This window comes from Cuculus canorus, unplaced genomic scaffold (genome assembly GCF_017976375.1).
Source record: "Cuculus canorus isolate bCucCan1 unplaced genomic scaffold, bCucCan1.pri scaffold_71_arrow_ctg1, whole genome shotgun sequence".
Taxonomy (NCBI): domain Eukaryota; kingdom Metazoa; phylum Chordata; class Aves; order Cuculiformes; family Cuculidae; genus Cuculus; species Cuculus canorus.
Genome location: NW_026527849.1, coordinates 234,149 through 245,762, shown reverse-complemented (window position 1 = coordinate 245,762; position 11,614 = coordinate 234,149). Strand labels below are relative to the sequence as shown.

Here is an 11,614-nt window from a genome sequence, read left to right as displayed (position 1 = left end):
AAGAGGAGAGATCTGCTGCTCCAGGGCAGACTGAAACCCCAAGCATGGGGCTGACCAGCAGCAGAACTGCAGGGTAAAGCTGCCCCGGAGGAGAAAGCTCTGGAGGCCAGAGCTGTGGGGCAAGAGGGATTTCCCCCTTGTGTGTACAGAGTGCATGGGGTGCGAGAAACTCACTCTTCAGGGAGATGAGCCTGCGTGGCTCTTGCCAGGCATCAGCTGCTCCCTGGATCCCTTCTCAAGGCTCCAGATGTCAGATCTGGTTTTTGCTTTGGAGAGGCCCCACGCAGCCACAGAACCCACAGCTCCCAGGACGCTCAGGAGCGCTGGAGAGGAGAGCACACAAGCAGAGAAGCACTCAGTGTGCCGGGTCTGGAGCCCGGGACTGGGCACTGCCGCTCCCCAGCGTTAGCCAACAGCGAGAGATCAGCAGCTTCCCTCAACGACAAGGGACAGAGGGAGGAGAGAGTTAGTGCCAGATCGCATGGAATGGCCTTTCCAAGGACACACGGCGTCCAAGGCAGAGGAAAGAATGAGCTGCGGGTAAGGCCTCCCCCAGCCCTCCCCACCTGGCAAAATCAGCCTCTGACACAGCTCTGTAATAAACTCCATCCGGACCTTCAATTTAGAGCTCAAGCTGGGACCGACCCCACGAGCAGCTCTCCCAGACTCACCTGCAACAATCAAGATCCACGTGCAGCCTTGACTCCGCAAAGGCGCAGAGCCCCCCGGCACAGGCGTGGCTGAGGCCCCTGGGAGGAAAGAGCAACAATTCCATCAGGCTCCCAACTCACCTCGTGGGCAGCGTTCAAAGCAGTCTCCAACCCCAACCCCAACAACAGGACAGGAAGGAATGGCAGGAAGATGCCAGGGGAGGGTTAGGTCAGACATTGGGAAAAGCTTCTTCACCCAGCAGGTGGTGGAGCCCTGGAAGAGCTCCCAGGGAGGCAGTCACGGCCCCAAGCCTGACAATATTCCAGAAGCCTTTGGCCAACGCCCTCAGACACACAGTGTGAATGTTGGTGTGTCCTGTGCAGGGACAGGAGCTGGACTCGATGATCTGGGAACTGCAACAGAAATAATACCATTTACGGGAGGTGTAAAACCACCCAAGGCATCGTGTGTAACAACCCCAGAGCGTAACCCAAGGAGTGGAGTCTGAGAGAAACACACTAGGAAAAACTGAGATTCAGGACTCATCTAAGCCAAACAGCGTATGGCCTGGAGAGAGCTGTGGAACCTTGGAGTGGGTACAAATATATGCGTGACCCTTTTGGCCCGTGTTACAATGCTGCTTGGGATCACCTAGAATGGGCCATATACCAGAACCACCTGGTTATCTTCTGGCTCAAGAGGGAGGAGTCTGTGGGAGATTGAATTTAACCAGTTGTTGTCTTCAGATTGATGATGAGGCAATTTGGATATGGAGAAGTGGTGGCAAGAGAATTGGTGGAACTTTGGAGAGTTAAAGGGTATAATACTAGGGGGAGCCCTCCTGGTAATGATAATACCTTGTCTCCTCCCCTTATTTGTCAACAAACAGAAAAGCTGGGTCATGTTTACGGCTCAAGCCAAATGTAGAAACAAAAGAAAAAGGGGGATTGTGAGAAACAGGGAAGAATGGTTGGCTTTGTGTCAGTAAATAATGCCAAATAAGGACATGTAAAGCTACCCCTAAAGACCCTCATGATGGACTATGAGGACGGTAAAGGTAAAACCCTAATGATTGTTTAAAATTTAGTGGATTGTTCATGTTTTAGTTCAGACATGGGATGGGTTCAATTTAGGTATAGAAAAATGGTGGAAAGAAAAGTGGATTAAAAGTTCCAACCTCAAGCCAAAAATTAGATCAAATATTAAGGGAATAAACAGGCCATTGGCATTTTTGGATTGGGGGTGGGGAGATCCAAAATGTCTTTCTTTGGTGACGCCAGCTTGTCTGTGGTGCGGGGTTCAGCAGAGGGGCAGTGCTCCCCAGTGGGCACCGCTTCCGCACCAAAATGTAGCAGTTTTTGGGAAATGTATGAAAGGGGAGGGGAACCTGGACCAGGTGTGCCTCTGGCTGACGTGACTCAGCCTCAGCCACGCGCCAAGCGCTGCTTCCTAGCTTTGCAAAATTGAATACCTCATAATAACTTTTTCGTAATAAACTTTTGTTTGGTTGGATAAAAGATTTCGCATTGTCCGTTTATGACATCAGGAAGCTTCCTTTCAAGAAGAATGCCCAAGCAGAGATCCTCAGATCTCCTGCATGAGTGCATGAGATGAAACCTAAGCACCATCTGAAATGGGATGGTTGTCTCAAGCGCTTTAAAAGTCCTTATTTTCCTGGTTCTAATAAGTTTTCCCTGCAATTGTGTCCCTGTTTTGGTCGGGACACAAAAAACAGGGCTTGTTCCTTTGGCAGGAGTGTTCCCCTAGCTTGTTCCTTTGGCAGGAGTGAATAAAGCCAGGCGGGCATGAGGGTGTAAAATGTCCTTGAGGCCTCTGCTCTGTGCACCGAGATTGCTTGGGAAGCTTGTGCATAGGATGTGCAGATGGCACCCATGTCTCATCTGTGGGTGGGCTCCTGGCTCCACGAGGTGTTGGAACCTGCGGCAGAGCAGTCTCGCCCAGCCAGGTGCTTGCTGCAGTCCACAATCCCTGTTTTCCAGTCACCACCACCCACTGCTGTGAAGGCAGAAGGTACTGCAGAGACTCAGAGCCTGGTGAGGATCAAGGAATAGAGGTAGTTCGTGGAGTCAGAGCCCTTCAGCATGGGAATAGAGGAGATGAGTGGAAATCAGGCTCACTTCTGCATTTCCAGTATGACCACCAGCTGTATAGCCCTCAGTCCCACTGGTGGCCCTCAGTGCTGCTCCCAGAGCGGCTTCGTGCCCCCCCAAGCATGTCACACAGCACTGCTGAAGCAACTGGTCGTTGGAGGGGTCGTGTGGGTCGTGTCCCGGGGCTGACCGAGGACATTGACTGCATAGCAGATATGGAGGACATTATTCATCTCATCTCTAATCGGGTGGTTGATAGGAAATTTCTGCAGTAGATTTTGCTGTAGCATCTTGAGAGGGAACAGCCTGCAAGTCAGAGAGAGTGAAAAGCGTCAGGAGTCAGATGAGCTGGGCTGGAGTCCACAACTCAGCTCCAATGGCTTTCACCTCCAGGTCTCGTGTTTCTCTAGAAGCAGTCAAGGGTGTTTTTAAGGGAAAGTTCTGCAGCAGAGAGAATTTATTGCTGCCAGGAAACCTCCGAAATGACTTTAATGTAGTGTGTTAATTAATGCATGAATTGGTGAATATGGGAGAACATTTTTCATGTAGTTCCTCCCCAGGAAGGTGTAATGGATGGGAGATGACATGAGGATGATTTTGCCTGTGTTTAAGGAAGAGGCCTCTCCAGCAACATCTGTCCTTTGCTCCAGGCCATGGCTGCCCTTCTGAGTCAATTTTGATGCTTGACATCTTGATCTCTCCTCTCCTGCCTTCAGGTTTTTCACATCCTGCCGCTATACGGTGTGCTGCAGCCGAGTCAGAGCCAGCGGGTCGCGTTCACCTTCTTTGGCCGTGCAAACATTGTCGCCCACATCATGGCACTGTGCAGGGTGGAGGGAGGCCCAACCTACGAGGTTGCACTGAGCGGGGAGGCTTCACTTATCAACTACCTCCTGGACATCACAGAGATTGACTATGGGCTGCAGGTACCACATACTTCTCTTGGCAGAGGTCCTTGAAACCATCACCAGCGGGTCTAGGGCTCTCTCCCCTCCCAGCTACTTTGTTGGCTATATGGCTTGGAAGTACAACGTTTGAGGGATACGTCCTGTATCCAAGCTGTTTTTTAGTGGCCATCCCCACCCCCCTCTTCAAAGTAACTGACACTGACTCTTTGGGTAGGCAGGATCCCAGTGCCCATCTCCAGAGGAATGTGTTCCCAAGACACTGATCTGCTCCTAAAGCCTGAGGCCCGAAGAGATGGTTTTTCTCCACATGCTTTGCATGTGGGTGCCTTTTCTGTAATGCCTTAATGCCATCTTCTTTGTTTCAGCTGCTAGAGCACACTTTAAAGTGCAGAGAACTTGTATCCTCTTGGGTTTCTTTATCCCTGATCTTCATGGGGTTGGTTTTGCCCCTCTGCGTGCTGCCATAAAGACCTGTTCCTGTGTAGGGCAATGAGGCACCTACAGCTGTGGGTTCCCCAGGTTAAGCTGGGTGATCTGAGCACCCCCATCTCCTCTGCCCCTGCTTCTCTTCCGTGTTGTGTTCATTTGCTCTCATCCCAGTGAAAGCAGAAGGAGTTTCCCAGCATCAGCCCTGTGTCTGTAACTCCCCACTCCTCTGTGCTCTCTTCAGCTGTTTAACAAGGTTGCAGAAGCAGAGGTCACCCTGCGGAACAATGGGAAGATGGGATTCACCTACACAGTGTTAAACCCCAGCATGGCCACTGCAGACTGCCCACAGCCCCGTGAGCCCCTGGTCGTCCCCAGCACGGTGAGTGGATGCACAAGTGGTTAACCACAGCCCCATGTCCAGCTGCCCAGGAGGGGCCATAGGAAAAAAACAGGAGAAAATAAACAGAAAACGAAAATGAAAAAAAAACCCCTGAGAAGTAGTGGGAGAGGGAAGGCTGTAAGCAATCGCTGCTGGGGGCAGAGGGGACCAAGCTAGCACAAGTCCTAACAGACTTCTTAAGTGGCCTGAACCGTAGAATCATAGAATCACCAGGTTGGAAAAGAACTCTTGGATTGTCAAGTCCAACCATTCCTATCTCCCACTAAACCATGTCCCTGAGCACCTCGTCTACCCATCTTTTAAATACCTCCAGGGATGGGGACTCTGCCACCTCCCTGGGCAGCCTCTGCCAGAGCCCAATAACCCTTTCTGTGAAAAATTTCTTCCTGATATTCAGCCTGAACCTCCCCTGGCGGAGCTTGAGGCCATTCCCCCTTGTCCTGTCCCCTGGGAGAAGAGGCCAGCACCCTCCTCTCTACAACCTCCTTTCAGAGCTGCGTTGGTGCTGCGCAGAGGGCGGTCTGTAGGTTTGTGCTGGGGGAATGCATCCCTGCAAGTCCTCTGAAGGACATGCTGCATTCTGGTGTAGGAGACCTTGGCTTTTGATGCAGGAAAGCTAGAAGGTGGTGTTGTCTGATACTTTCTCAGAGTTGCCTTCTCTTCTCAGAGTGTCTGTCACCAGAACCATCCCTCCACCAATCCCTCTTTGGTGCATTCCTTCCCTCTTCTTCCACATCTGCAGGGTTACCTTGAACCTGGCAAGGAGCAAGTGCTGAAGGTCTACTACCTGCCAGGAGTGCCAGGAGTCTTCTTCAGGACTTTCCAGGTCCAAGTGGGTCACCTGGAACCAGTAGAGATCTCCCTGAAAGGAGAGGGGAACTTTCCCAGGTTCTCCTTGGACCTCCCCAGGAATATCAAAGGTGAGCACTCCCTGTCTACTCCCCCAGAGGGTCCTATGTTCCCCACCCCACCTGCTCCACATCTTCCATCCCCAGGGCAGCTCATACCCACTCCACTAAGCCTGCAGGTTTCAGGGCTGCCAGACCAACACTCAGGCCTCTGCTTGCTTCCTGAGTCTCTGGCAGATGAGCCTGTGGGCTTTGCCCCAGGAAACATCCTTCAGAGCTTGCCAGCATATCCGTTGGAGTCCCGGAAAGGCAATGGCTAGATAGAAATGCTCGGGAAAGCTGTAACAGAGGCTGGCAGGGATTTTTGTAGGGTTGGATTTGCATGGCATTGCAGGGGATGAGATGCTTCTTTGTGGGGAGGAAGATTGAAAGGGAGTGGACATCAGGATTCAGAGGGGAGCAGCAGGGTCTGCTTGGGATACATCGTTCAAGTACTGTGTTCCTGGGAGAAGCCGATGTTGGGAGAATGGGGCTTCCAGCTCAAACGGGAATGGCGCTGTGCACATGCTTCTATTTGAGGACGTTTTCTTCCTTCAGGAAATGAAAAATATGAGAAGGTCCTCAAGGAGGCAAAAGAGAAGATGGAACAAGACAACCAGAGAGACCAAGCAGTTGTTCTGGGGGAGGCTGTGGCTGCGGAGCCACTAACAGACAGCTCAGACATCATGGTGAGAACAGCTGCTGCCCTGTTTGGCACATGCCACCCTCCCTCTGTGTCATTTGGTCCCCTTGCAGCCCAGAGCAGGCTTCCCAGTGTCCCGCTGGCCCTTGGGACCTCCCTGCCCACACCTGGCCATAATCCAGCATCGGCTCAGCACTGCCCTAGGAGCTGCCCACCTCTGGCAGTTGTCCTCCTATAGCCACTCCAGTTTCCCCACTGCCCCCGGGAGAGATCCTAAAGGCTCTGCTCAAGTGATTGAGTGTATGGTAGTCTGTGATGGAGATGCAGGTCCTCGCTGGGTCCTCACAGCCCAAGCCCTGCCAGGTATACAGAGCTTAATCACAGCAGCCTCTCTGCACCCTGCGATTATGCTGTTAATGTTCATCTGGAAGAGCTTTATCATGGTTCCATTTTCCAGAGGGGTTCTGTCCAAGCTGCAATAACTTGGAGCTGTGGAAGGTTTCTGGCTTGTCTGTCTGTTTGTCTGTTTGCCAGATAAGGTTCCGTAAGAGTCACTGGGCAGGGGAAGAGGCTGGAGTTCTTTTCCCTTGAGGGAAGGCAGAGAGAGTAGAAGGTGTCACAGGCACTAACTAGTGAAACAGGAGGAGCCTATCACCCCTCTCTACAGGAGCAGGGTGGGATCCTCTTGAAGAGACCGTCCTGTGCCTTGGGAAGGACCCTTGTTAACCAGGCACTGTCTTTCCTTTCCTCAGTTGGAGCCTTGGCTACAGATGCAGATGGAGGACTTGCTACTAGAGGAACATGCCCTGGAGCAGCAGAAAGCTCTGGCCTCCAATGCCCCAGAGGACAGTGCCTTTGGCCAGCATGCTTACCGGAGGCTTCTTGAGTGAGTAGGGACTGCTGTACCCTGTCTCTATGTGGCCCGAACGTAACACCCAGCACTCCCCCCGGTCCTGAGACCAGCTTGTGTCTGCAGAGCTGGGGACTTCAGAAAGGAGGTGATCGTGATAACTTTGACACGCTCCTTGTGAGTGGATGAGATTTCCTGTGCGGGCAAATCCTATTACAATGTCCTGAACCAATTACAGGCTTAGCCTGTACACCACTCTTAGCAGTTTCATTGAGACCAGCGGAGGTCTGAGGGACTTATCTAGGATAGCTTTTTGTAGCAGAGGAACTGTGACCAGTATACATTTTGAAGTGATTTTCTTTTAAGGTCACAGAATCACAGAATCACAGAATCACAAGGTTGGAAAGGACCCACTGGATCATCGAGTCCAACCATTCCTAACACTCCCTAAACCATGTCCCTCAGCACTTCATCCACCCGTTCCTTAAACACCTCCAGGGAAGGCGACTCGACCCCCTCCCTGGGCAGCTGTTCCAGTGCCCAATGACTCTTACTGTGAAGAATTTTTTTCTGATATCCAACCTGACCCTCCCCTGACGGAGCTTCAGGCCATTCCCTCTTGTCCTGTCCCCTGTCACTTGGGAGAAGAGCCCAGCTCCCTCCTCTCCACAACCTCCTTTCAGGTAGTTGTAGATAGTAATAAGGTCTCCCCTCAGCCTCCTCTTCTCCAGGCTAAACACCCCCAGCTCTCTCAGCCGCTCCTCGTAAGACTTGTTCTCCAGCCCCCTCACCAGCTTTGTTGCTCTTCTCTGGACACGCTCCAGAGCCTCAACATCCTTCTTGTGGTGAGGGGTCCAGAACTGAACACAGTACTCAAGGTGCGGTCTCACCAGTGCTGAGTACATAGGGAGAATCACCTCCCTGAACCTGCTGGTGACCCCATTTCTGATCCAAGCCAAAATGCCGTTGGCCTTCTTGGCCACCTGGGCACACTGCTGGCTCATGTTCAGTCGGCTGTCAACCAGCACCCCCAGGTCCTTCTCTTCCGTGCAGCTCTCCAGCCATTCTTCCCCCAGTCTGTAGCACTGCATAGGGTTGTTGTGCCCCAAGTGCAGGACCCGGCATTTGGCCTTGTTAAACCTCATCCCATTGGTCTCGGCCCAGCGGTCCAGCCTGTCCAGATCCCTTTGCAGAGCCTCCCTACCCTCCAGCAGATCGACACTTCCTCCCAGCTTAGTGTCATCTGCAAACTTGCTGAGGGTGCAATCGATGCCTTCATCCAGGTCATTGATAAAGACATTGAACAGAGCTGGACCCAGTACCGAGCCCTGAGGAACCCCACTTGTGACTGGCCTCCAGCTGGAGTTAACTCCATTGACCACCACTCTCTGGGTCGGCCATCCAACCAGTTTTCAACCCAGGAGAGTGTGCGCCTGTCCAGGCCAGAGGCTGACAGTTTCTGAAGCAGAATGCTGTGAGAAACTGTGTCAAAGGCTTTACTGAAGTCCAAGAAGACTCCATCCACAGCCTTTCCCCCATCCAGTAGTCGAGTGATTTTGTCATAGAAGGTGATCAGGTTAGTTTGGCAAGATCTGCCCTTTATAAACCCGTGTTGACTGGGCCTGATCACCCGGTTCTCTTGCATGTGCTTCATGATAGCACTCAAGATTACCTGTTCCATGACTTTCCCTGGCACTGAGGTCAGACTGACAGGCCTGTAGTTCCCCGGATCCTCTCTGCAACCCTTCTTGTATATGGGCACAACATCAGCCAGCCTCCAGTCTAGTGGAACTTCCCCAGTCAGCCAGGACCTCTGGAAGATGATGGATAGGGGTTTGGAAAGGACATCCGCCAGCTCCTTCAATACTCTTGGGTGGTAGAGTATTGAGGTCCTGTAGGTAGGTGGTAAAACCTTGGACCTAGAGTCCGCATGACTTACCAAAGTCTTATTACCACGTGGCCTTGGGTTTCATAGATATGAGTTGAGTTTTTACAGCAGTGAATAGAAACAAATCCACTCTAGTTTCTTCTTCCATTTGCTAGGAGCTGGGAACCAATACTGCTCTCTCCACCACCAAGAAGGAATATGGCTTTCTGACCAGATTTTCTACTTGGAGCATCTCACAGCTCCTCATTTCCTACTTTCTCTGCCCAGGGTAGTGTTCCCTCAAAAGAGCAAGGTGGATGATGACATTGTCTTCAAGCAGTATGTCATGGACACAGATGTATTCCACTTTGGAGAACCTTCATGTGGTCATGCCTCTCGGTACTGTCAGGGAGAAGACATCACCTGTTCAGAGTTTGTGCAAATTCTGGACACTTGGGGGTGAAGGACTTCCCAAACATGAATGTAAAGGCCCCGACATGGACCCTACAAATTTATACCCGACAGAGAGAGAAATATGCCCAGAATTCATGGAATCATGGAATCCTGGATTGGCTTTGGTTGGGTTGGAAGAAACCTCAAAGACCATCCAGCTCCACCCCTTTCCATGAGCCCGGACACCTCCCACCAGATCAGAGGGCTCCAGGCATCCTGGCCTTGAACCCCTCCAGGGATGGGGCAGCAGCCAGTGCTCTGGGCAACCTGGGCCAAGGCCTCCCCACCCTCACATGGAAACATTTCTCCCTATGGTCTCATCTCAATCTCCCCTCTTTCAGCTCAAAACCATTCCCTCTCATCCTATTCCTGCCCTCCCTGATCAAGAGCCCCTCTCCAGCTTTCCTGGAGCCCCTTTCAGTGCTGGAAGCTGCTCTTAGATCTCCCCGCTGCCTTCTCCTCTCCAGGCTGAACAACCTTAACTCTCTCAGCCTGTCTTTGTACAGCCCTCCGAACATCTCTGTGGCCTCCTCTGGACTCGCCCCAACAGATCTGTGTCCTTCCTGTGCTGAGGGCTCCAGAACTGGATGCAGGGCTCCAGGTGAGCAGAATTCACGGAGGTGTCATGCAGGTCCATAAATTTGATGGGAAATTATTCACTGTCTTGATTTTCACTGAGTGCGCCTCGAAAATAGCACATGTTACATAAACAATGTTACATGTCACATTATACACCTATGTCCCCATTTATTTGCTTTGCTAAGTGTAGACACCACTCAGAAGTTGGTCTTTTTTCAAAAATGTATTTTCAAGGTCACACCGTGTACTTATTTCCCTTGAAATGGCTATAAATTTACGTAACGCACCCATGTGATCTAACAGTAGATAACAAACAGACTTTCTGGGGTAATCTAAGACTGTGCACGCAGTTTCTAATTCTGTATCTTGACTTGTAAAAATTACTTTACTTTCTGTGGTGGTGAGAGAAAATATCCAAACAGGCCACAAATATAACATACACAGAGACGTGCACACACAGAGACCCAGAGAAACAGCCTCTCTTCATTGTGTTCTGGGTGTGTGCATATACACACGCATAGGAAACCTCCAACTAAAGATCCATTGGAAGAATATTTGTTTATTTTGTTCACAATTAGGCATATGAGAGCTCAGCAGCAATTTAACTAAGAAATTTAGGGAACAAGAATAAATCCTTGTATGTCCAATGAAATCACAGAAGCCATTTAAAAAAAGGAAAATCTAAAACCAAGACAATCCACGATTATTTAATTTTCTTTCTAGGAAGCTAAAGGGGTTACAGTACTGTGACACCAAGGTAAGGGAGAGTGGAAAATCATATTTTCATTTAAACAATACTTTTCATTTCAGGTAGTCCAAGGACTTTAGCATCAGTACTTGCACTGTGTTTCAAGGGTGATGCGTGTTATCTCCCTCTTCCAAACAAGTGCAAATGGAGACATGGAAAGGTTAATTGATGAAAGGCTATCAACCCAGTTTGTCAGAGAAGAGTGAACAACATCCAAGAGCTCTGGTTTCTGTTTACCTGTACTTGGGTTCTCAAGCATAAAATATCTTAATTCCTATTTAGATGTCAATACGCTGAAGTTTTTTGAGTATACTGGAGTATACTCAATACTTTTGTGTTACTGGAGTTGGCTTGTGAGCTTAGGACTTCCTCTTTTTTAAGGGTCTTTTGATTTGAATAACAATACAGTGAACGCTATAATGATTCCTGCTATTTTAGCCTTAATTTCTGAAAAGATAATCTCTGAAACTATAAATTACTATGCAAATGAATTAATAAATAGTGGTAATTTTTTTTCTTGCACATGGAAAAATCTTTCATGCGCTTACCAGTTTTCAGGATCAAAACCTCAAAGCTTAAAAAGAAAGGGGAAGTGTCTCAGAACTAATTTAATCTTGCAATGAATTTTCAGGGGTTTCAACCTTTGTTCAGATGGGATCCCCAGAAGGGTGCAGCCCTATGCCGTATCAGAAAGCACCTCCAAATAGCTAGATTTTTTATTTATTTATTTTTTATTTATTTTGTACTTAGAAGTCTGTAACAACTGCCACTGATAGTGAATCAACTATACTGGAAAATAAATACTGTGCAGTATTCTGAATAATAACTGTATTTTAATGGACATTGTTTGTCAGCAGCCATCCATGACTATTAACTCATAACATCAGTAGTGACTATCTCAAACTGACCACGGCTGACAGTTTGAAGTTGGACAATTGTTACAGTGTCCACACCCACAAGCTCTATGCTCACTATGGCTAACAGTGCAAAACTGCCCTTCTGGAGCTTCTGGAGGTAGAGGGGAGGTGTATGTAAACATGGTTTTTAATTAATGGTCCTATATTAGGACCCACTTTTCACCTCATCTC

At 49.7% G+C, this 11,614-nt stretch overlaps 1 protein-coding gene across 1 annotated transcript; it reads left to right on the top strand.

Moving 5' to 3' along the window:
- The first annotated feature begins 2,543 nt into the window (after nt 1-2,543).
- On the top strand, nt 2,544-9,209 carry LOC128850782 (hydrocephalus-inducing protein-like). The gene is made up of 7 exons (XM_054055769.1): nt 2,544-2,705; nt 3,479-3,688; nt 4,341-4,478; nt 5,242-5,419; nt 5,945-6,075; nt 6,782-6,915; nt 9,035-9,209. Exons 1-7 carry the CDS (start codon nt 2,544-2,546, stop codon nt 9,207-9,209), a joined length of 1,128 nt encoding a protein of 375 aa, XP_053911744.1.
- The last annotated feature ends 2,405 nt before the right edge of the window (nt 9,210-11,614 follow it).

Bases quoted from the DNA above. Each gene is read 5' to 3' on its own strand.
- LOC128850782 (XM_054055769.1), top strand. From the start codon at position 2,544: ATGTCTCATCTGTGGGTGGGCTCCTGGCTCCACGAGGTGTTGGAACCT. The intron at 3,689-4,340 runs GTACCACATACT...TGCTCTCTTCAG, and splicing joins AGATTGACTATGGGCTGCAG to CTGTTTAACAAGGTTGCAGA. The intron at 5,420-5,944 runs GTGAGCACTCCC...TTCTTCCTTCAG, and splicing joins CCTCCCCAGGAATATCAAAG to GAAATGAAAAATATGAGAAG.